Consider the following 26,801-nt stretch of genomic DNA (forward strand, 5'->3'; position numbering starts at 1 on the left):
AGAGTGATGTGAAAAGGTGCGTATTTTCCGTTGCTTTGGAGCGGGGTCCCTGCAGACTGCAGATTCCTTCTTGGTAGGTTTCGATTTCAAATGCGTCTCGAGAAGTGGAGCGCCGCTCTCAGCCAAACGTTGAGCCTGCGTTACTGGAAACCAGCTGCAGAGAGACTCCCAGAGGTGTGTTCTTGTGCCAGGATCACCCCTTACCACCAATTAATCCACAAAGTCTTTTTAAAGAATCAATTATTAATAACAAGAGGTCCTTCACAGGAGCCTGCCTTTTTTGGACCACCCCTCTCTCTCTCGTCCTTTGGGTCCTTCACTTGGGAATTAAAATTTAGATTTAACCGTGCTTCATTGCCATAGCAAATATTTAACAATCGCATTGCCAGAGCATTTACATACAAATATATCCGAATAATGCAGCGAGCTATTGCCTTGCTTCACTTTGTCACCGTTCCAAATCATTTATGCATCCATCCCTCTCCCCACCCCGCCTTCCCGTGGCGCGCAGGCTTTTCTCAGGTAACACTGCTGCATTCCAGCAGAGGACAGCGATACGACCGCATTGTGCTAGACACGCAGAGCCTAGGAAAATCCCCACCCTTGCTTTAATGATGTTGCAAGGGAACAGCGTGCCATCTACTTTGGTAACCCAATCGGCACACGCATGCTCGTCTACTGTGAGCTGGTGCATCGGAGCGGTGTCTCCAAGTCTCATGTCGTAGCGTTAGACTAAACAGCACTATCATGCTCTGTGCCGCTCCTAATGGCTCTTGCGGAAAGGGGCCCGGCTCAAGCGGATGTCCGCCGCCTGTTCCGTAATTGGCACTTAGACAGTAGGACAGACTCGGGGAGGGCCGGGTTGGCGCGTGCTGCCGATTGGCTGCGAATGTACTGCTCGACTGTTATTATGCTGGAATAATTGGATTTTTTTTTCTTTCTGTTCCCTCACTCCCACACTTTTCCATCAAGCGTTTAAAGTAGACGAGCCACGGTGACATTACGCAGCGACTCAACCTTGATTACTTGTATGAATGATCACATTGTGTCCGGTAACACAAATATCTCGAGATAATTACATTGAGTGGGTGGGCAAACGACACGGAATTGAATACAGAAAAACAACGTCCACCCCATATTAGATTTTGTTTAGATGTTGAAATATATTGAAAGCATATGAACCTTTGGATACGTGACGGGTGATGCGTGCATGCATGTAAAGCCACGGAAAAATTAAGAGACGCATCCAGTTTTGTATTTCTGCCTGTATTGTGGGTATTCCAGCCCAGTGTGTATTGAATTTCAACAGAAACAAACCTCAGGACTGACATAAAGTCACAGCAATGTGAAAGACTGTTCACTGACATACAGTATCAATGTTGTCATTATTATAAGTCACCCTTTGTCACCGGGTTTTGCAAACATCTTACCGATAAAGTCAATTTTAGCAACACAGTATGCAATCTTCATTTCCTAAAAGCAGCTAAATCGGAGATACAAGGACAGCAACTATATACAAATTTTGAACTTATTCCAAAATACATGGGAAACCGTATTGTGTTTTTTAAACTTGAATATGAACTTGTTTGCAGAGCTTTGATACTGCATTTACATTTATTCATTTGGCAGACGCTTTTATCCAAAGCGTTGTGATACTGCAAAGTAAAAATTACATCTATTGTTATCTATTGTTGTTTGTTTCCTTTAAATTTTCTCCAAATGGATGCAAATGAAATACATTTGCATTTGGAAGAAATGTTTTCACTAGACAGTTGACAGAATGAAACAAAAATGTTCATTTTAATTAAACACGTAAATAGTGAATGAATAAATAAATGAATCAAATATTTTGTGGGGTCTTTTTCCTGTTCAAGCCAATCCTGATCTGACAGCATATTAGACAAGAAAAGCAATGTGAGGTTATGGCTTATTTGTATTCCACAGATGTTTTGTAAGCTGTCAACCCTGTTTGCATTATTTTATGCGACTGCCAGACATGTGTTTAATGCATAGACTCCACACGGTTTGAAAGATCATCTTAGCATTTTAACGTCCTACGTCTGGACCACCGCCACGTCCTTGAGTGCGCGTTCGGATATAGCAGCACCCTTGTGAATCTCCCATCAGCTCCGTCGAACATCATCCGTACACCCAACATGCAACTCAATATGTGGTGATGACATCACACTGCACAGTCGAATAGCACATGACACACACACATCTGTGTACTTTTACCTTCAGGGTGCATTACAGCCAGAGTCAGGAATGTTTTGTTTGTTTATGGACAGTTTCTGTCTTTGGTATTGATATATTTTGACATTGCTGTGTTAGATTTGACAGCCGTCTGATGTCAGCCATTATAGTAGATTTAATGTGTTTGCCATATTCCGTTTTGCAGTGTCTCATATGTATATGAAAAAAAATTTTAGTCTCTTATTAAACAACACTGGCGAGTCAATGAATACAGAATGAATCTGACAGCCACGGTGTCTTGCGAGGACACAAAACCCTCTGCTCTAGTCCTGAAATAGAACAAATATATCACATTTTATACATAAAAACAGATAAAAAAACACTAAACTCTGTTTTAAAGCATCTCTCGATGGATGGGAACGTTACACATGCTTAGCGCATCAAGTTACAGCAGAGAAAATGCTCCCATAACATCTAGCCTAAAGCGTCCTTCATCCTCTTCAATGCAAGAAAAGAAAAAAAACCTTTCATGGTAATTTGATACAGCTTTTAAAGCATTCCCAGCTCACAGCACGACTTGATCGTGATCATGCCAGCTAGCATCCGTGTTCCCCTCTTCCTCTTTTATCGATCAATTCAGGCTCCGGCGTTTAGTGAACTGATGAAGGACCAGGTATGAAAATTGATTAATGGCCGCTTCAATGTCAATGTTCAATCTTGTATTCAGTGACCGTTTGAAGGAATATAATACTCTGTCCACGTACGGGCTATCTCTCCCCATCTCTTGGTCAGCATTGAGCTTAGCTGAGGTTTCTGTAACGCACAAGAGGGTGACATTGAAACATGGATCGGTTCCTTTTATCATTTATTTATTTATTTACGTTTAAATGAGAGCGGAAGGGCAAGGCTGTGCGGAGGGCTCACCGTATAGATCACATTTGGAGACCACACGCACGCGCTCGCTCTTTTCTAACATGATGTGACAACATTTGATGATGTGTGACTAGTGGAGTGCAGAGCTGATGACTCAATATGGCGGGAGGCACAAGGACATGCAGTGTGTAAGACTCTTTATCATCTGTTTGTGTATGTGTGTGTGTGTTTTGGTAGAGCGACAATAAAGAGAGACCGAGAACAGCAGTGATCAATTCAGGCCAATTCACAAAAACGTAAATGGACGATTCCACAGAAAGGTCAACCTTACAATAAAAAAATGAACGTTTTTCACCATACAGATAGCTCAGATGTCACAATATGGTGGTTTAAATAACCATGTGAGGTATTGAAAGCATTTATTGTATTGCTAGAGAACGGTGTTCCATAGTCAGTCAAGCGCTGCTTTCAGAATCGTCACATTCATAACGGTCCATATTCCTTATAAATGGAACAAGAAAATGTATAAATATATTATGTTCTATTAGGAGCCATCCCTTTTCAATTTGTTAGGCATTATCATATCTGGCTTGTGCATTTTAATTTATTAAAAAAAACTGAGACCGGTAGTGCAAATGCACCAGTGTTTACGTAACCGTTTCATATTTTTACACAATAACAGTATTATCACAATATATATTGAACATGTTAAAAACAACACTTGTTTTCTTGCGACGAGGAAGAGATACTCGAAATCTAAACCAGGGCAACATTGTTTGCATTATTTTTATTTGTATTAAAACAAAATATTGATAAATGCTTCACGCTTATTGTCAATACTGATATATTGTGAAATATTGCAAAATGGTCTAATATGTCGGTATGCGTGTAAGAGCGTGATATAAGTATATACTTTATTTGAACCCCACTATATAAAAATGTTGTTAGTTCAAGTTTCATATTCACGTACTATAATATTTGAATTGTAATATTATTTATACTTCTTTTTGGTGTCCGAAGGACAGTTATACCATTGCAAGCAATTTCATGCTATATTTTGGTACTGTACTATTTTGAAGCTTATGCGGTCATCCTGTGATCTCTTACAATGTTATTGAAACAAACTAAAATGTTTCACCGCAATAAATCAGAGAATTTGTACATTTAGATATATTTAGTTTGTTGAATGAATCCTTCCAGCCTGACATTCACCATGTCAGTGCCGAATAAAGCAATGATTTAATTCAGCCGCTCTCCATCAAATTACCCTAACTTGGACGTGACCCCTACACCCACCCAGCTGTCATGTGATGGCAATTAACAGTAGCTGCTTCTCAAATAGCCTGGAGGGGGAAAATATTTCGGAGGGAGAGCCTTGAATGGCTCTTGTCTGGAGTTCTGGAAACCCTCCTGCAAAAGATGAAGGAATTTTAATGAAGGCACAGGAAGCCTTCTTAAGCTAAATGAATTGTGTGTGACTCTTGACAAAAAGAGTCGAGCCTATTGACTTCCTCTGCTTTGGTTTCGTTTCTACGTGCACGCCTGAGAGATCCTCGACTCTTACCTGCATTCTCTTAATAGAAAACTGTTTCCGTTTTAACTCTAATGTGATTTATAAACCAAATTGGAGCTTGATTATATCGCTAGCGTAATTGGCATAAAGACAGAGCTGAGAGTCGGCCCGCAAAATTACATTTAAAAAAATTAATCTGCCGACTGAGGTGCCAGACGTTTGGAAAAAGTGTTTTTGAACCACGATACCGCTCTGGCACGGCTTTAATGAATTTGACAAACTGAAAAGCAATCACGACCTGCTAGCTCAACAGAGACGTTTCTAATTGATTGATAAGGCCTCACGATGTCCGCCTCTTTGTTGCCGGGGCAACAGGGGTTGGCGGACTGTTGCCGTCTGCGCGGCTCTCTGAGCAGCCTGGCCTGAAAGGTGAGCGGCATATTCGGATGTTAATTTCGGTGGGAAGATTGCAAGAGGAGGGAAGAAAATGCTATCAGACTGTTTCTCGTGACAATAAAGTGGAAGTCATTGTCGGATTAAAATGGACTGCTGCGGATTTGCTGTCTTCCGTTCATATGCAAATGAGCACGCTCTGATTGTTTCCTCATATTTGAATGTGCGCCACTTGCCCCAGGGGCCGGAGATATCAAGGCGGGGTATTTAAATACAGAGAAATCCTAATGGGATGTACGAATTAACTCGGAATTTGAACTGTAGATGTCCTTTTATTAATACGTATTTATTCTGATCAAGTCAAACTGTTCGTTAACTTTTATTTTCCATACGTGCAAACGTGGTTAAATCTTGACCTCTGCGAGGAAAGAGGCGGAGCACTTATTGAATATATTTAAGATAAATTAGCATAGATCTACATAATAAGGAGGTGGTGATGATTATTCATGTATCGCGAATACTTGAGAGGTCGGACAATTCCGGTGAATAATCCTTTACTGTCATTACAGCGCGGCCGCAGATGCGAGTGCGTCCCATGTGCAGACGTCATATGCCGCGTGGGTGGAGAAGTTTGATTGCAAACTGAGCGTGAACCTTCGCTTGCTGCGATGTCGTGAGAGAGGAAGATGTTGTTAGTACTGTCGGGGTGAATGTTTGTGTAACTCCTCATGACATTAACGGTGCGTGGGCCTGACGTTAACAAGCTGGTGTGTGCTTGGTGCAGTGTGTTTTTCTCTAAATGAAAGCCAAATTATTTGCCGGGAGAAAGTTATGAAGCGTATGGACCGGTGCTCTGCTACCTGTTTGGTCTGTGTGTGGTCTGATTCACTTTGGAGTTGTTGTGAAGGTCAAAAACATGAGTAGGTGCAGTGAGAAAGTTTTGTGGAGAGGACTGAACTTCATCCTGACTTGTACTGTTGACACCTGGCTTCTTCATGAAGTATTTAATGTGGTGATGTATGGCCGACGTCCCTCTCTGTTTTTTTTTGGTCTAATGTGAATTTAACATGCACGTTTAGATGGTTATCTTACTTTAACTATAATACCTGCTTTGAGTAACATGTAACATGTTTTTTCTTTTCAAATAAACTGTATCCCATATAAAACTACAGATACTGTGACTGTTCTCTCTCACTATAGCCAATGAAAGTAAAGTGCCCTTAAGGCCCTCCCACATGTGAGGTTTGAGCTTGAAAGGTAAATGTAAACTTGAGAAGCATTAACAAAATGGTTCCTAAACCATGATTTACCAAAAGGAATTTTTGCAATTGAGTTTATTGTTTCCATTATGAGAGTGTCTTTCTCATTGTATCTATTTTTTGTTCATTGTTTGACTATTTCCTAGTTTTTACTAAATGTTACATTTATGCATAAACGTTCTAAAGCAAACTGTCAATCATAATGTTTTTTAAACTATATTGTATTTTCCTTTTCTTGTTGCTCCAACTTTTCATAAATGCATTTATTTTAATCAGATTTTTATTTACTTGTTTTTGCATCCTCCTTAGACAAAAAACCCTTCTGATTGACACCTGTATCATTGACAAGCACACCTCCTTTAGCGTGCTTTTGTTGAAGCCAATGTAAAGTCACTTCACTTGCAATTCACTTGTTTCGTCTGTATCCCTCTTGTAATGATTGCTTTTCACGTCTCCAGCTCAAAGCTCTTGAAGAAGACCAGCCATTTCTTTCATAAGAAATTCTGCAATCCTAAAAAGCTTTAATGCAGTATGTTATCGACTATGAGCTTTTAATGGCAGGAGCACTCAATGCCCACATGCACAGAGGCTTAGATGCCCCTCTCTCTCTCTCTCTCTCTCTCTCTCTCTCTCTCTCTCTCTCTCTCTCTCTCTCTCTCTCTCTCTCTCTCTCTCTCTCTCTCTCTCTCTCTCTCTCTCTCCAAGAAAGCTTCCTCCTACCTCAGCTGCAGTAACTCTAATGTATAGATCTTCTTGAGAGCTTAATGGGATAATGCGTGTGGTAATATATTTCTGGGTCAGAAAGACTCCTATGTTTGTGTGCGCTGGGTGTGTTTATACAGTAGTGTAATCTTAGGGCCTTCCTCAGGCCTCCGCTGTCCGGATGCGAGGGATCTCAAACCCTTTTCTGTTAATAGCCGGCATTCTTTCCCTCGCCCCAAGAGGCCCGGGGGTAGAGTTGAGGAAGGGAGAGCATTGCTCGCTGTGTCCTGCTCTCGTCCCTTTGATGCTAGGGTCACGGCATGTACTATCGATCACCACCGTCAGCAGCGATGCTGAGAACACGTGCACGTGTGTGTGCTGGGAATACAGTCTGCGGGTAAAAACCAAATTGTTATGGTAACTGCAACTCCGGTAGAAAAAATGGTGGCAATGCACATTTCGCAGATAACATGCTGTGATGCAGCATATATGTGGTGTGTCTCACCACGGTGTTATGCGGGATATAATGCATTGTGCACGCATGGTCTTGTAGTGTAAGCATGGATTGTTGTATAGAAATGCATAGAAACAGTCAAAGTCAGAAAGTCTGGAAGTTTGCGCAACTGTGAATAAATGGTGTTAAAAAGGATGCCAGATCATCTATGGCACGTCGCATGCGACGTTGCAGCATATGTGGTGTGGCGTCGCAGGTTTCCCCGCCATGATGCAGAGAGAAGGTTGTGTATGCGTGCGCATGAGCCGCTCACGCTCTTGTAGATTTCCACAGCCTCAGCATAATCACAGTTGGTGGAGGCATAGGTTAACTTCACATACTCGGTAGGCAGCGCAAGAAAGCTGACCTGAAAGAGGTCAATCTCTCTCTCCGAAGAACAGCGGAGGAGAAATAATGAGAGAGCGTGAGGCAGACGGGCACACGAAGGGAGGGAGAGAGGTGGGAGGAGAGGAGACTCGGCCATTCGAAACCCATTTTCGAGGGCTCTCCAGGAAGTACTAATTGTTTGGTGACTGGAGTACTCTTTAGGGAAATGAAGGCTATCTGGGCGTGCAGAGAGGAGATAATGTGTGTGCACATCACTCACCCTTTAATAAAGAGCAGAGCCCGGCTGCGCACCGGCCAACCCTGGGATACGGCGCGAGGGCGGGAGAGAGGGAGGGATGGATTAGCCGTAGTAGAAGAGGGGGGAGGAGACAGTTTATACAAGCCAGGCTGTGGAAGAAGAGGGGGGTTGGATGGACAGATTACAGTCATTAGATTGGTGGAGATGGGGAATGAGAGATGTTTAATGCAAGGCCGGAATCAATTAATTAGCGGACAACAATGTTTTCTTCTCTTAGAGAGTATAGAAGTCCAACTGAATTCATAATATTGAAATAAACGCTGTTTGGACACTCCAAAAAGGAAATAAAGGAGGAGCTAAGGGGTAAAAATCTCATTCAAAACGATTCTGCTTGTATAAGCATCACATCTTAATACCTTAGGTTTCAACATTTCTACGTATCAACATTTATGTTTCTTAGATGTTTTTTGCGTAGTATATTTTCCAAGCTTTGTGAATATTGCAATGATTTAAATGCAGTTGTTTACCACTTTGTTTCCTAGAGACCGTGCCTGTAGGCCGGTTTGACTCCCACTCTCTGTCACCCCGTTGCAAGTATTGTGTTGTGATAAATGTTTAATAGCAAACTTCTGTAGAAAAACAGTTCAATCGTTTTTTTCTCAATATATTGTTTGCTTGAGTATTTGCTTAATTATTTGAACTGCAGTTTAGTCATATGTTGATGCATATCCATGCATAATATATATTTATTTAATGATTATTAAATGCGTGTGTGTGAGAGTTTATATACACAATGTGTATTCTTTAAGGAAATGCGTTTATATCCAAAGTTTTTCTCCTAATATTACAACTTATATGTCATATTAGTATTACTTCAGTCGCATATTTTCTCTGAGACTTAACTCCCAAATTACTCTATTACTCTAATCCTGTGACTTAGTTCTTGTCATTTTTACTTTATTCTCAAGAAATGAGCACAAAAGTGTGGTTGAAGATTAATTTAATCAAAAGCTTTAAAATATGTAGATCATTTTTTATCTGAATTGTCCGACATCATGCAACAGATCCATTGTACAATATCATTCAAAACAACTTGACACTCAATAAATAGTATGTAATGAGGTTCAATAAAATGAAGGAAGGAGGCGGGAACAGACGTACAACAAACTTTAATCAAAATAAACAAACAATAACACTGAAATAAAATGCCAGCTGCCACCTCACAGTAGACTGCCGGCCACAATAACATAAATACAAACTTAACACCCGTCCGGGCCCGGTCCTCTTTCGTCAACAGTCCTGCCGCTCGTCCTCTTAAGCTCCCGATCTCCTCCGTGAGATATGCGGGACCGGTGTGCGCACATCTGATTCCAATTATCACTCACGCAACCGGCCCCGCCTCCCGCTTTCCTCACCACAAAGTACTAAATTGTACAATGACTAGTACCCTTATGGGTTTTGTACCTTTACCTTTTAATGTACGCAATGGGTCCTTGGGGGTACAAGTATGTTCCCAAAGACATAGTTGTTATGTTTTGTTAGAAAATGAACCACTCCAGTGAGGATTAAAGGTACAATTCTGTGAGTGTATTTATATAGCACATTTTTACAATGTTGCATACATAATTATTTAAGATAAAATATCTATAAATATATATACAGTAGCGTACATAAGGAATAGAACAAACGGCATGAATGCTAACTTTTATGTCCCCATAGATAATTATACAACGTATATACTAAAACAGTGTATACGTTTACTATGGGACATTCAGTCAATTACGACAGTATGCACTAACTTACTGTTCTCAATCAAGAGTGCTTTACAAATTTAAACACTTTATGTGCTGCAGGCATCATATGTGTAACACAATAGCACATGTAATACCAGGCAATCCGTCTCTTGAGTTAAAAGTCTCCGCTAAAGCTTTACGTAGTACAGGATGAAATTTGTTCATGTGTGTGGCTTCACAGACACCCAGAGAATACGTGTGTGTGTGTGTATTTGATTCCTGTTGAGTCTGTGGTAAAGGCAACACCATATCTCCCCTTCCCTTTAATCCCGGCCCGTCTGACGGCGAAGTGAACGTCTTTGACGTTTCAAAGGCTTCCCCCATCATGACTCCTGACACACTACACACCCCGACGCGCTATCGCAGTGCCCCTGACAGCTGCACAAATTGGCTGAAAGAGGTGTCTGCGGCGAGGACTTTGATCAGCTGAGCTTTTGCTCTCTCGCGCTCTGTCTGCAGCCGTCCTGGCGTCGTGTTGCGATGGCCGGGCTCGGGATCTGCTGTGCGTAGCTTGGTCGGTGGATCTGATAAGCTGCTGCTCACAGGGGAGGATTTTTGTTCGGTTGGATCATGTGTGTGTGTTTTTGTGTGTATGTACTGTATGATTGCCTGGAGCCATGTCAGGCATGAATATGGTATGTGTAGTTACTGGGAACTGGGTGGATTTATCGTATCCAGATTTCATGTATGGGTCTGGCGCACTAAGCCACGGTTATGTATGAATGTATGTGTGCGTTAGCGCTGCAGAATATATTGTGATGCAGTTTTGCCTTTCTTCTATAAGTAGCCAATTTCATTGCATTGTATCATCCAGGATTGACAAGTTGTCTATCCATGTGTTGTCTATACCACTGATTCTGGAATATCCCCATTACGTCTAAGTGCATTGGTCAGTAAATCACTAAATATTAATAATTAAATATTGCTAAGCGTTTGCTCTTTCATATTTTAAGAGTCTTGAGAGTTCTTCATTATGTGATTAAGTATCAGGTTTACCTCAAATGTTTCTCTTAGAACCTTTAAAGTAGAAAAACACTGTTGAAACAATTTAAAAAAAATTGGGTATAGCAAGTGCGTGGGTATAGCAAAACTCAGATTATTTGGTTTCTGGAGGAATTGATGAGACATGACCGATATCTCATTTAATCCATCTTTAAATTCAATTGTAGACTTCAAGGAATAATTCACCCCAAAATAAAATTATGGCATCATTTACTCACTCTAGAGTTGTTTCAATCCTGTAGTTCTTTGTTCTGTATAACACAAAAGAAGATATTTTAAAGAATGTTGGGAAACGAAACATTTCAGGGGCAACATTGACTACTATAGTAGGTTTGGTTACAAACATTCTTCCAAATTTTCAGCAAAACAACAGAATGTAAACAGGCTTAAAACAACTTGAGGGTAAGTAAATGATGACAGAATTGTCATTTTTGGGTGAATTGACCTTTTCGGCCCTTATTGCATTTTTGAGATTTTGAAACTCGAGATTAGAGACATTAGATTACATTCCGGGGAGAGAATCCCAGAAGCATATATCGTGTTTTTATTTGTGTTGATGCTCATTGCTGTATATACGATAAAAAAGTGCTTATGTTATTGAACATTTCACAAATACTACAGCATAACTAAAATAAAAAGTATGTTACTTTACTCTTAACCTTACTATTACACATATTTTTTACACAAGATGTGTAATTCATCACCAATTGGTGCATCATTTATTGTTCACTTGTCTTTGTCATATCCCCTCATATTCTGTAAAATCCCCTACATTTTGAATCCCAACATAAGGTGTACGTTTCCATCTGAGCTCGGTCAAACAAATGTCTGTTGTGACGGCACTTTGTCATCTCTTGTTGCCTGTGTGCCCGTTGTATTCCTGAGAACTCAATGGCTTCATTCATAACTGTAGCCTGAGGCGCAGGGGTGTGTGAAGTTTATGAATGCAGAATCTATTCAGCCCACGATAGGCCTGTCTCGCTGTCTGTCTTTCTGACTGTCTGTCTGGAGGAAATTGCAGGCTCTGTGGAAGTGCAGGTAATAGATTAATGCCAGGGGAGACTTGCCAGTGTACAGCATGCACAACTGACAGCCAATGATTATCGCAAACAGAGAGAGAGAGAGAGAGCGAGTGAGAGCAAGTACCAGACAGGCTTTCACCCATATAGCCCATCACATGCGGTAGACTTCACAAAGACAGCACGCACACATAAATACTAGCTCTCGTGCTATAGTCTTACTGTCAAATTGATGTTTCTATATCTGACTGTTGTGTCTAGCAGAGCATTGCACTTTTTATGTGCTGTTTAGAATGGTTGCTAATTTAGATTTTTTTATCATTTGAAATAAAGTGTTTGCGAAAATGTGCAAATACATATATATGCACAGCCTTCGTGTCGCATTTAATACAGGAATTAAGAGACCGTTCTAAATTTTATCAGCATTTCTAGATATATTGTGGCTATTCCAGTCGAGTGTCTGTTGAATTTTAACCAAATCAAACCTCAGGAGTGACAGTCATTCGACAGCAATGTGAAAGACTGACAGCGTGAGAAGAAACGTGATAAAGGTTCAGGTTATCACATAATGTTTTGTCGGGAACTTTTCCTAAATACAAAAATATTATGTAATGTATTGCTTAAAGGTGAATATAAACTTGTTTGCAGTATTCGAGGTCTGAAAAAATACCGAGCATCTTTCTGTCGTTTTGACCTGTTCCTCCAATTTTTATTTTCAGCAAATAAAACGATATTTCATTTTAAAAAACGTAACAATTTTAAAATGGTCTCTTATTTTTTTTTACATCACAGGGGCTGAGGCTCACTTGGGGACCCAAAGATGACTTGAAAGTATTTAAAATTAGACAAAACCAGCATTAAAATAAGCTTAAGCAACAAACTAAATGCAGACAATCCAACTAATAGCGATACTTCTTAGAATCAGGTCATTTCTAGTTATGGGTAGAATACTTTAGAATGTTTTTTGGATAAAAATTGTGTTCAAATAGTGTTGTGAGCTTTTTTCTTATCTGCTTTCTGACTGGTGAGAGACTGTTATTTAAAGTGTGTATTACAGTAATCCTATAAATATCAAAGAAATTGCAAATAACACGTACTCCTTCTGTTTGTCCTGCAGCAGTCATATGCCCCGCCCCCTCCACCCATGGCTCCGCCCAGCCCCAGCACCAACAGCAGCAGCCACATCGGAGGGGAGCAGCTCAGTAAAACCAACCTGTACATCCGGGGCCTTCCGCCTGGCACCACCGACCAGGACCTCATCAAACTCTGCCAACCGTGAGTGTCGTTCCACAGCTGTCGCTGTCTGTCACCAACTCTATCTCTTTGTCTAAGCATGATTGCCACTCTCTACATCCCACTGTATGTGAACAATCACTCCACAACTATTTATAGTCGCGAATGCACCGGCATAGATATACATAAGTATTATCGCAATCATGTAAATGCAGGCTCAGAAGGTCACGGAGAAATGAAAAGTCACAGCATTTGGTTAGGGGAAGAATATGGCCCTGTAAATGGAGTCGGCATCATTAGTGGAGGGAGGTCATTATGAAACGCCGTAAGAGGACCAGGGGGCAGCTTGCGTAATCTTCTCTGATGAGTCATTCAGATATCAATCTACGTTCTTGCGTGGGGGCTTTCTGCCTTAAAACCCTAGACGTTTATTTCGGTGTGATGACCTTTTGCGAATATCTTTATGTACGTTTGAGCGGGCTTTGGTTTCCAGGAGAGGTTTAATGCAGGGCGGGGATGTCAGAATTTTCCATAGTCAATACCAGTTTTGATGTGAGGCAGCATTTAATAGCAAATTATTACTATGCAGTACTACCAAAAAAGTATTGTGGTCACGAATGAGAATGCCTTCACACTGTTTATTATATTTGAGCAAGTTTTACTGATACGATCCCACAAATTCTAATAACATGAACATGTTTTACTACTTAATTTCCTCGTTTTAGGTTGTTTTATTTAATTTTTTCACTTTTTTGAGGTTAATCATTCTCGTGTTTTTAGAATGTTCTATAATTAATTGTTTTATGCTCATGATTAGTCAATAAACACCATCAACATTTCTCTTTCCATAATAACAACTATTTCTTTAATTATTAAGCATTGGTGATTTTTTTTGTAATTGGGGGCAGGAAGACACAAGAGAATGAGTTAGTCAAATTGTCGTGTGCAAAACGTGGTAGAATACAAAGAAATGATGTAAGTATTAACAAATTCAACTAAAACAGTGGCACATATTGTAGCTTTCAAGTATTTCTTTATTAGTTTTAAGTAAGCCTAAGCATTCAAGCACTGCAATGCCTATGCATAAAATCCATTATTTTGATTTTTTTAGATTAAAAGCCTGAAGAGCCCGTGTGCTTTAAACGTTACACATTTTGTAGATTTTTTAAATATATTTTTGGAGCTTTGGTGTGCCGACTTTTCATTTGTTTTGGTCAAACACCCATTTCAAGTTGATTTTTGTGGTATTTTGTAACATATCCCTGCTGTCCTTCTAAAACATCATATCTCCATATTTCGTGTTTTCTAAACTCATTATTATAAGTCACGCTTTATGTGTCTCTGAGTTTTGCTATATTTAACCAATAAAAAGTTTTACAAAGTGATTGTTAACTTTGACAACACGGTATGTAATCCTTTAAAAAGTACAGTGCTTTTTTCCATTTTCTGAAAAAAAAGCAAATTTGGACACACTTTAGTGTATGAATGATGCGTGGAATTACCATTTTTTACATTTTCAAAGCTGAAAAGGCTGCTACCTTTAATGCCCCCAAATGTTCACAACATGGAAACCTCCAGCCACGATGCACGTTCAGGTCTCTCAATCTCTCCCGGGCTCTTGGACTACCGTGGTCCCGGTTAGCCCAAGGCCTTGAGCGGGATTGGAATAAAAAATTCATGATTATGAAAGTTTTATTAGCGGCTGCTACCGTGCCAAATGGGCAGTAACATTTTGGAAAGGTCAAAAGGGTTCGCCTTGGGGCTCACTTCCAAAGCTCAGCAGAATAAAGAAAGAAAGTGCCCACAAACACTTTTCGCTTTTTTAGCATAACACCAGAATGATTTAGGTGGCATGCATGCATGTCTGCACCCCAGTGTGGCAATCTAAAGGTCCCTGCCGCACACGCGCACAAATGCACGGCCAGTTAGTGACCCCATTTCGTTCTCACGTCGTGTCAGGAAGGGCAGTGAAAAGTGCTTCGGTCAGGCTGACATTTCAGAGATCTTCTCCAGTGATTTCCTGCAGAAGATTGGCAGCGTTTTGAGGCTGAACGTACAATAGGGTTCGACTCTAAAGATGAAAAACCTGGCCTCAGCGGAATCCGTAACCCAAACCGTATAAAAAGGGCCTCTTCTGGTTTGCAGCTTGCCTTTAATGAGATAATTCTGTTATTGAAGAAGGTCGTAACAGCAGAATGGTAGCAAATTGTGACTTGGAAACAAATAAGTAGATTTTATGATCGCAATGGTGTTGTGTTAGATGAGGTAAAAAGGTCAGATTGAAGGATCGTTACATTTACTAGGACAAAAAAAAACTCAAAAGAAAATGTACCAGGGCGTTTTCATAAACGGGCTGAATATGAATCATGAATTTTTAATGAAAGCCTTGGGTGAACACATTGTCATCATGTTTATGTACTTTCATTATGCATCTGCGATGTGTGTGTGTGTGTGTGTGTGTATGTTGGTAGGGTGGGGAATCATGTGTGTGCCAGTTCATTACTTTTCCCTTCCATGAGTCGATATCATGGAGTATTAAACCTCAGGACAGAATTTTACAAAACCATTTAAAATAATTGCATTTCAGAGCCCCTCATTACATCTCTGATTTTAATCTAATGCTACAGAGAGAAAGAGAGCACCATACAACTCGATTCTACTCACACTTGGAGCAAGGTTAGAAACAATAAATGAGGATTTCATTTCAGTTACTTTCTGAACGTGTATGTTCTTTGCCCAGTGTTTCTGTCAGTGTATGTGTGAACCCAGACGCCGTCACTTTGTTTTACACACGAACATTTTTCGGAAAATAACCATCAATGAAGATTAATCTTCTTATGATATTTTATATCATAAATATTAATGTCAAAAAATTATATCATGACAGTTTGTGTTTCTACATTTTAGCTGTCACACCATAGGACACATGTAAAGGATATTTGTCAACAACCACAGATTTACATTAATGTATTTGGCAGATGCTTTAAACAAAACATTCAAAGCATTTAAGTTTTCGATTCATCAGAATATGTGTTCCGTAGGATCAAAGCCACGATCTGTATGATAATAACACACGTAAACTACAGAAACACCTTTTGCACAATTTAAATACTTATTTCGGAAAATTCTACATAATCCTTTCTAATTGTGTTTTTAAGTATTTTGGATAGTTTTAGCAAACCAATAAGAACCAAACCAAAAATGAGATGTGACACATTCAAGTTGTGTGCTCACATAGTGAGTTGTCTTTTACAATATTAAAATGTAAACTTCGTCATGTTTATTTTCCATATGTTGATTTCTATTTGTTTATTATTAGTCACATTTACATTTAGTCATCCAAAGCGACTTACAAAGAGTTCGGGGAGCAATAAGCGATATGCCATAGAAGAGCAATAGTACAATAGCGTACAATAGAGGTGCCAATAGTCACACTTTATGATTATCAATGGATTTAGCTTATATCGAACAAATAAAAAGTATTAAAAAGTACTTGTCAACTTTGACAAAACAGTATTAATTCGTTTAAAAAGGACAGGGTTTTTCCACTGAATTTTGACATCAAAGGTTTCGGAAGGACAGAGACGATATAAAACTAAACATGGATGGGAAAGCTCAGATAATACGAAACGTTGATAGGAAAGGAGTTATTATTGAAATCTCTGACGTTGGTTTGCTCCTCCCGAGTATAGTTTGTGAGACTTGAATCTTCTTTTTTTCTAGTCTGGAAAGCACGGAGTCTCCATTTGCTGTTCGTTTAATCTCATAGCTATCTAGTGAAAAACAAGTGATATACAAAAGAGATTTAATATGCGTGCCTGTGTGTGCGTATGTGTGAGGAACATTGGAGTTTTATTACCTTTTTCCAATAGTGTCTTGGCATTCAGCGATTCAAATCTTTCTATATTCCTTTCCTATGCATTTGATATATTTATGCAACAGAAAATACAACCTGCCAAGGCCTGCCTTTCTGTCTCTCAGTCTGATTGACTAACGACTCAGTGGAGGAATTGCCCTCATGTACAGGGCTGCCACATCTAGGGGCCTCTAGGGTGGGATCTCATTTTCAGTCAGCAGAACCGCCCCCCCAGGCTCGAATAACTCAGGCATCCAGAGCATGCAAACCATTTCAGAGCCAGTGACAAGGCTAGTAACAGGTCACGGTTTTTATTTCAAAGTGTTGCTTTCCTACAATGCACTTGTCTGCTTGTTCTCGGGAAGAGTATTCACCCGTTCTTTGATTTATGTCCCCGTCGTCATGGCTGCAGAAATGTCTAATTCACAGGAAGAATAGTGCGACGGTATTCCTCATGACTTGGAGAAGAATCCATAATTCATATTTTCTAACTCCAGTTTCACTTCCAAAATCATTTTTTATACATGTCGTCCACATTTATAACAGGCAGTTTTAGTAAGTATTTGATGAATCAAGTAAATATCTAACACACTCTTCTACTGCGTCTAAACCACATTGTCAAGTATTATTCGTTTTGACAGGCTTGGACATCAAGTGCCATATTGGTTGTGCCGAAGTGCCACATTTGAAGATTTTCTGTTAATACCAACTTAACAATGTCCTGGTTCATTGCATGAACTACATTGTAGTGGTAAGGGTGGGATTGAAATATCACACTGTCCTTGAACCCTCATCTTTTCTATCCAAAGTTTAGAGAAGCTTTGACGGAATCCTTCAAACTGAGGTTCAAATATGTTAAAAGCGACATTATGTTGTGCAGGATAAACGTCAATACAGTAAAGTTATACCCTGCAATATCTGCAGGTTTTTCTCACTGCTGTTATGTATTTTTTTTCCAAACCTAAAAGCTGACCTGAGATGAGATGAATGGCCGACTCCTCTTGAACAGCACCTGTTCTTGAGAGAGCACCCGGGGGCCAAATAGCCGCTAGCCATCAAAAGCCGTCTTGAAGTCTTTGAATACTCAATCTCTCTGTCTCTCAGTATCACACAGGTCTTGTCGGTGTGTGTGTGAGGTGGAAGAGGAAGTGGGAGGCTTAGTGAAAAGGTGACTAAATTCGGGATAAAGATCTGCAAGCTGGATTCTGCTCTGGGATGGAAAGGAAAATGTCAGTCATCATTTTGAATTTATGACTCCTCTCAGCAGTTCAAACCTTGGCCTATTAGCACAGCATTCAATACAGTTGGGACATAGACCGGCAGATTAGCTAAACAGGTGATGTCTGTGAACTAGCATTGTTGTTAGAGCTAGCGTGCTGGGCTCTTTTTGGCTGCTTTTTCTGTATTATTCGGTCCACTGTGTCAATTTATTAAACATAATAACTAATAATAATATTAGAGTTCCATTTTGTCCTAAATGTATGTAATAAATGAGGCACACATCTTTATATGAAAAGATTTGTAAGATCATAAGAAGCATTTTACAGTAGTGTATTGGCATAAGCATTGACATGTTCTAACTCTGAAAATATATCCTGATATCTTAATATTGACGCAGAATGTTCTTGTTTATTATTATTATTATACATTATGTAGGATGAGTTTATGCAAAAAAGATAAATTTACCAAAAAAGGGTCACAAATAAATAAATGTAAATGTTATTACTTACATAATATTCTTTATTTATTATTTATGTTTTTCATAATATACAGCTACAGTATGTGAAAATGAACATCAAAAGATTAAGACCGTAAGTGCCATCTAAATATTATTTATTATTTCATAAAATTTACTTGTATTAATGAATTCATCCTTCTTGTTTTGAATACATTCCTCACATTTATTCTAATGAGGTTTGTCACAGATGGTAACTTAACAAAGGTCAGCACTATTTCTGTGACAACTTTTTAAAGTTGCGATATTGCTCTTCCTGGAAAGCAGGAGGTAGATCTTCAAAAGAGATGCGTGTTCACATTTTCTGTTGGTCATCTCATTAGTATTCATCAAGCAAAGATAATGATAGAGAAGAGCAATATCAAAGTTCTTGGCATTTTAAAGGGCTGATTCAGGTGTTTGCATTACAGTGTTAACACAGTACAGTACATTCCCAGTAAATTATGACGGATCATGGTAGTGAATAGAATGTCAAATTCATGGCCGAAGAGGAGTGCGCAATTTAATCCTTGTTAATCTCCCTTTAATACATCCATTTTAGACAATATAATTCCACATGTAAAAAGTCACAGGGCCTTTTTCTTGCAGCCAGCGGGGCAACCAAGCGTACAAACATCAGGCACCCGTACACGTCAGACGAGACAGCTGCATTGGTAGCCAATTAAGAGATCCTCCACAACCACCTGGATGGAAGTTGAAAGAATGCTGGTTCACAACTCTCGGCACGAGACATCAAACGGACCGGCATCCGTGGCTGCTGGTGCTCTGGGGAAAATAAAAACACAGATCAGAGGGTGTATGGGCCCTTTGAGAACTGTCATTAGCACTTCACACATTGGAGTTGAAATCTCCGCACACAAGACGTGTTGTCTTGACGGCAATCAAATCAGCCGGGATTCGTTCCCAGCTCTGGTTGTCACAGCACGTCGAGCTGAGAAGCGCCGTGATCTTTCAAACGTGCGCGAGTAGGTATAGAAATATATTTATCTTCGTTTAAAATCCTTTTAGCCGGATTGGTTAACCTCATGGGGTGTTTACAGTTATTTTTGTGTACATGTACAGTGCAGTGTTTGGGTGTTACAGTATGTTGTAAGCACTATTGTTTTGTTATGGGGAGTGTTGAATCTTTTCAGCTAAGTTTGCATGCAATGACATAATTGCTGTATATTAAAATGATGGATTTTGTTGTATTTACAGGAATCAGGATATGGTCTGTTTGTCACGACAATGGCAGGGTTGGGAATTCTAGCGTTGAACACCTACCGCTCTGAGGCGAAACACATATTGTGCTGTTTCGTCCGCTGGCTCACTGAAGCCTGATTTATTTTCATTTACCGGCAGCATTTTGAAGTTCTATAACCATAAATCTCAAAGTAGACTGAAGAAATCTGTTTCACTCTGTACTATCTGATAAGCTTGACACACACTCTAGAACAAAACCTATTGCATTCATTCTACGTCTTAAATTTTTTTTTAAATATTTTTTTCTTTATGTATTTGAAATAATATTAAATAGTAATACTAAAGACTGTTTCAAAGCAACAACTTAAATGTTACTGTGCATGTGACTTTTATGGCCTAAACTTAACTTCACATCCGCAAAGGATGTCCCTGTAGATTATTTCTGAAGTAAATAACATTAGCTAGCAAGTTAAAAGTATGTTTAGCCAGTATTATTTTAGGTTACAAAAAGAAGAACCGTTACCTGGCTAAACTTAAAGCCACAATATGGAATCATTTGTTACGAAATATTCCAAAATTACTTGCACACTGGGATAGATTTCATGCAGTTGTGTACTTACATTATCCCAAATGTTCCCAAGAATGTGCAAATCCAGAGAAATTCCTATTTAAAAGGGCCCGTCCCCGTCTCTATTTGTCGCATATCAGTGACATAACATCCGATGCTACGCACTACCCTCAGTTTCCGGTTGTAGAATCTGGCAACACGCAAATGCAGAAGGGATTATACAGCTTCTGGGTCGCAGCATCTGATGTTCTCTTATTATGGATCACGATTACTCTTCGGCGAGTAAAGAAAACCCCCAAAAAGCGTAAACATAGTTTACTTTTTAAACTACGACTGTATGACTGTGTAGCATTGCGCTACCAAATCAATTGACAAAAGTCCAATATCATTCGCGGGCTAACGTAGCATTATATTCCACGCTTCTTGCAAGCTAATACATTACGATGACATCAAATAAAATGAATTCATTACCTCGTCGGTGAACATGATGGGCGATCTCCATACGTTTTGGATGGTGAAAACGACATGTGCCATAACTCCACTCTCCTTCATAACATCATTTAGCTTCGCCTTTTGTTGCCGTTTCGAAAGTGCACCATCTAGCGGTCCAAATGTACGTATTGTGGCTTTAAATGCGACAAAATTACAGGACCCCTATTTCATAAAATGAACATACAAAACATTCAACAAATTGTTTATTTCATAAAATGAACATGCAATAAAATTAATTATGCAACGGTTCTTTCTGGTTCTCGAATCTGATTGGCTGAGAGCCATGAGATATTCCACCAGTATCACCACAGTTTCTGATTTATCCATAAACTTGTGTGGTCGAACTGTTGTATAAATCAAATAACATATAGTTATACTATTAGCCACAAGCCAGACCGATCAACAAACACAAGACTGTAAGTTAACTTACGGCCAGGTGCGTGCATCCGATGAAACCCTTTCTAGAGTAAATGTAACTTTTCGTTAAGAAGGCAGAACCTCCAACACTGTTTGTGTGCATGTGGATTATAGCACATGGCGGGTTCAGTGTGTTCTGTACTCGAAAGGGAGTTGGTGTGTATGCGGTTGCGTGTGTGAGAACGTTTCTAGATCCAGATGACCAGAGGCAGAGCGGTGGAACATTGCGATCCCACATGCAGGCTGAACTCTGGTATTTCAAAGTAGGTTTTGGTGTGTGTGCGGTATCAGCAGCCTAATTAAAGCTCTCTGGATATCTATTATTGTCAGGGCGTTGTTGCATCCTTTCCTTCTTGTTTACTTCCATTCCGTCTGTCACAGCTGGTTCGATTTCTGTTGATATTAATAGTTGTGACTTGCTTCACAAAGGTACGAGGCGTAGCGATTAACATGACTGTACCCCGTAAATCTCGTCCTACAGTACATTCCCGTGGATTCACATGTTTACGTCCGTTTTGTTCAATCGTGCTTTTGCTAAGATGTGCATTACTATAAGTGCTTCCCATACTTACGGTTAGTGATTTAAACAATGGTGGATGAATAAACTGATCAAACAGACTTGTACCTTTTCTGAAATTAAGTGGGATTATTTGGCTCCAACCTATTTTAGTGTTTTCGAAGTAATTTGAAGATATTTGATGTGTCATATGCGTAAAGAAGGACTTCAAACCTATTAAAATGCACGTGGGTGGGGCTACCCAGAACAATGTGAAGAAAATAGAAACAAACGACCAACTAAATGTCTTGTCATGCGCCGGTTGTCGTGGTCACGGTTGGTTAGGACAAAAAGTCAGATTAGCACGGAAGAGGTTTAAGTGATTTATTAGTTGCAGCTTTGTAGCGTTGCGCTTCAGCAGGACACAGTGTATTATGCTATTATTGTCAGTGTTGTTTATAATGTTTCTATACATCATTATTATAATATATTGTTGAGTTTGCGGTTTGCTTATATTGTAACATGCTTCTGCTCTCGTTGCAAACCGTTTGCCTCTTTGGCTTCATGTTATTTAAGGTCAGAGTCTTGGCACAACAGACATCTATGAGGGGAACTCCATGCCTGAGGTTCTGAAAGTTTTGAACTAGTAAACACGGCAAACATTTAAGTCTTGGTCCCAATCAAAAGTCAGAATGCGTAGAAAGAGTTCGTAAGGGTCTTTAAAAACATGTGGATGCATTCCAGCAACCCTGACACACAATGTATAACAACTTCCCTGCTTCTTGTTAAAACACCAGTGTTTACACTTCCTTAAAGGGATAGATCACCCAAAAATGAAAATTCTTTCATCATTTACTCACCCTCTTGTCGTTCCAAGTCTGTAGGTAGTTTGTTTCTTCTGCAGAACACAAAAGAAGATATTTTTAACACCGTAACTTTGTGTCCATCCAATGGACGTCAACAAGGACATTTCTCAGAATGTCTTCTTTGTGTTCCACAGAAAAATAGCCAAAAAGAGATTCGAATGACTTGAGTTGACGACAGAATTTTTATATTGAGGGAAAACAGTCGAAGATATTTTGTAGAACGTTGGTAACCGAACAGCACTGACACCCGTTGACTTCCATTGTATGGACCCAAAACCATTTCTCAAAATATCTTCTTTTGTTGTCCACAGAAGAAGAGTCATTCTTTTTTTTATTTCATGAACATGTTCATACAGTATGTGTTCACTTTGAGCTTTTGTTGGATAGAGAAGTGACGATTCTTTAAAAGACCACCATTTGTACGAAGATCAAATGATTTAGCCGACCTGAATGTAAGGTGTCTAGGGTAAAGCGCATTCCATCAAAAGATATTTATTTTCACTATTATTAGTCAGATGTTTTTGCTGTAAGCGCCTCCACCTTTGGCTTCAAAGTTAGCTGCGTCATCCTGAGGAATATTTTTGAAGTGCACTACGTTCACTAAAAAACATGGAAAAGTATAGTTATGTAACTTTTTTTAAGCTTTCCACAAATTCCTCAAGACAGGCTTTCATTTTGTAACTCAAAAAACACCACAGACTATCACAAATTGTTTGTGTGAGGAAAGCATCCTGTTTGTGAGTATGTGTTATGGAGACCGTGTGCATGACCCTGGCGTGGCACTCGCTGGCGGAACCGTTGCCAGATATGTTGCGTAAATTCTTCTCTCAACCCCGCCCTCATGGACCCACTCACTCATCTGTGACGTCTGTGTTTGTCCGAGCACTTGTTTTGCTAGATGAAACGGCAGTAAATCAAGAGTCTGAGTCAAATGGTTCTCATGTGTTTCCTCACATTGGTCTGGTACATGCTTTCTCCGGCAGAGCTCTTCATTTTGTCTCTTACTTTCTGTTATGTGGTTGCTAGTCCCCTGGGCTTCTTCTTTGTTTACTGACAAACTATGTTACCAGTATTGTTTCTATAATGAGTCTCTATAATTGTAATCCCAGAGTTGTGATTATCTGTCTTAGAAAAACATTCGTCTTCACTTGCGCTGTGACGAAAAAGCAAACTTTGTTGATAAATGTGATACAAAACCTCATATTCCTTATTCCAAATTCATATTAAATATTGAATTCCAATTTAATAACAGCAAATGGTGACCAAAAGATACATAATGACTTGCATTTTCATAGTTCATCCAAAATGAACATTTTCATTTACTCATTCTCGTGTCATTTCAAACTTGTAAACAACATTGACCCCATTGACTTCCATTGTATGGTCACAGGAGACATTTCTCAAAATATCTTCATTTGTGTTCCACAGAAGAAAGAGTCATACACAGGTTTTGAACGACATGACTTGACGGTCATAAATGATTACAGATTTTTGGGTGGACTGTTCCTTTAAGAACAATTATGGATCATGAGTTATATGAACCTCAACAGGCCCTTGTCACCATTCACCTTCATTATATTAAATTCTGCTTAATTTCCTATTTGTTCCAGAAGGAAAAATGTAATTATACTGGTTTGGAATGACACGAGGGTGAGGAAATCATGTCATGTTACATTTTTGGCTGAATTGTTCCTTTTTAAGAGGGTCATTTGTAAGTCTTTTTACAAAAGTCGCCTATGGCTTGCTCTCTGGGGGATCCTGAACATTAAAGCATATACTCGTAAGTCCACAAGGGCCTTAAGACATTACTACACTGAGGCATTGTTACATTTCTGTAAAGCTGCTTTGAAATAATATTTATTTTGAGAGCCACCGCACAAATATTCATGACTTAGTTGTGCCGTTAGCATGTTTCTAACGCTTCTGATGAATTAGCTGCCATTTTCCAGACATGAGCGATACAATATCTCGCTGCGACGCAGCTTTTTAAGGCAACAGTACAATGAGCTTTCCCTTATTAAACGCCCCCGTCCTTATAAAGGTAGGTTAATACAGTCTCTCGCTTTTACCTGGAGGTGAGCGCCGCATTAAATATTAATTAAAAGTCACATCAGCCTTTCTGGTCTTCAGGCGCAGACGAAAGCGATAAGTAACGTTATTAACTTCATCGTGGATGGAAGGGAGGCAGCGGGAGGGGAATATGTTCAAAAGGGACCGTTTGGGAGATTCGTCTGTTGTGTAGATACGTTCGTGAGTCTGTGAGGGTGTTGTGTGAGAGGGGGAGTGCATGAGCTGATGAGGGTGGGCAACTTTCCGGTTAAAGATGAATGAATTCGCAGGGGTTTAAAGCCTAAATCCACCTCTCCTTGTTTACGGTTTCCTTGTAAGGAGTGTATTGATGTATCGATAAACATCCCATCATTAGGGTTTTAATGAAGAAGAGAGTTAAATACTTTGAGTTAGCTTCAAACTTTTTAATCGAGCTCATAGCAAGCATAGCCCACAGGCAAATACGAAAGCTGCCTGTGTTTTATGTGATGTTTTATCTGGCTAGCTTTCATTTCATTGCTGTTTTCATTCTAGGTAAGGATCAGACGTGACCATAAGGAAAAATCATTACAAGATATGTTGTGGCCTGTTAACTCCATGAATGATAACTATTGTACTGGACCATATGAGATTACTATATAGCAATAACTATATGCAAGTCCAAACCAACAGTATCTTTCATCTGTTTTAGTTGTGTTGTGGATGTTGCTTCTCTCTTATAGGGACTGTACACTCAAAATAGTTTTTTAACCTGTATGACTTTCTTCATTCTACAGAACATAAAAGAAGATGTTTTGATGTATGTTAACCAAGCAACATTGGCGCCCATGCTTTTAAATGGAATTGAGTTGAATGTTTTTCTTTGTCCTCTACAGGTATGGAAAAATAGTGTCAACAAAGGCAATCCTGGACAAAAACACTAACCAGTGCAAAGGTGAGTAACAATATAAGCTTGCATTAAAAACATAATAAACCTTGTCAGCTGCTTTTGAAACACTACAACTGGTTAGGAAAGGATTATTATTATTATTAATTATTATCTTTAGAGGCAGAAACATGTTTGCGTGATCGTGTGAGAAGTCTGCACAACCGGATCAGACGCTAGCGTGACAAACCGGGTTAGCGACTGCAAGAAAAAGCAGAACTCCTCCTGTGTTGATTTGCAAAGTCCGGCCCGGTCGCAGGGGTTTAAAAATAGCCACGGGGCGAGGGAAGCATCCGGCTGAAATTGATGATTTAGCAGACAGTGTCTTTTCAGGAAACGCTGTAAATAAACAACCCGGCTTCCTACGCGATCTGCCTAGCCAGGTCCCGTTCTTTTGCAGGTTCATCCGTATGAACCGTTGTGTCTGTTTCTGTGTTGCGCTTTCCCTCGGAGGGCTTATTTAAAACAAACATCCTTACGTGAGCATTGATGCACATGTGACACGGTGGGGGCTGTTTGGGAAGCGGAGGAAACCACTCCAGGCTTTAGAAGACTTCCTCGTCCTGAAGTTAACTGCCCTCCCACTCTGCCAGGTTTCTCCACCCTGATGGGCTTCCAGCCAGGACTTATGAAAGCCAGGCGACTCGGAGGAGAACCAAAAAAACGTGCTTTATTTGCAGCGCACGTTTTGTCAAGCTTCATTGAATTTTACGCATCTACATATGTTGGTCCTGTTTTCTTCCCTGACTTGTGTTTGTTGCACCGGACGTGCAGCTTTTAGATGTTGCTCAAACCCTATTGCAATTACACGGCTATCTGTCGTACATTCATCCCGTACGATTGTGTCCATGTAAACCATTGAGGGTTGCTCGGTCTATTTGCTTCTGATTTCTGCATGTCAAGATCATCCGTAGCTTATTGATCAAACCTTTGCAATGTTTTTAATTATTTTCTTAAGTGCGTACGTATGTTTGCTTTGCACGCTTTGTGTTAAGCGACTGCTGGAGGGATTCTGCCTAGCTGTAAAAGGACATTTTAGTTTAAGACAGCTGTTTTTCCTCTTGTCCGCAACTACAGATCGAGTTTGTGGGTGGGTGGGGGTTTGCGGGCGACGAAGGGTGTGTTAAATTTTTCTTTGGCTCAATCACGAGCCTCT

The 26,801-nt window shown here is 39.7% G+C and overlaps 1 protein-coding gene across 2 annotated transcripts in view; it reads left to right on the forward strand.

Annotated features, from left to right (window-relative positions):
* Positions 1-26,801, forward strand: part of rbms3 (RNA binding motif, single stranded interacting protein) — a 156,325-nt gene that overhangs the window by 57,431 nt on the left and 72,093 nt on the right. For both annotated transcript variants that reach the window (XM_079470227.1, XM_079470226.1), the window contains 2 exons: positions 12,944-13,101; positions 25,596-25,654. In XM_079470227.1, coding sequence (XP_079326353.1) covers positions 12,971-13,101; positions 25,596-25,654 — 190 coding nt within the window. In that variant the 5' untranslated portion in view covers positions 12,944-12,970. The remainder of the gene's footprint in view (positions 1-12,943; positions 13,102-25,595; positions 25,655-26,801) is intronic.

This window comes from Barbatula barbatula, assembly GCF_947034865.1.
Source record: "Barbatula barbatula genome assembly, chromosome: 12".
Classification (NCBI taxonomy): domain Eukaryota; kingdom Metazoa; phylum Chordata; class Actinopteri; order Cypriniformes; family Nemacheilidae; genus Barbatula; species Barbatula barbatula.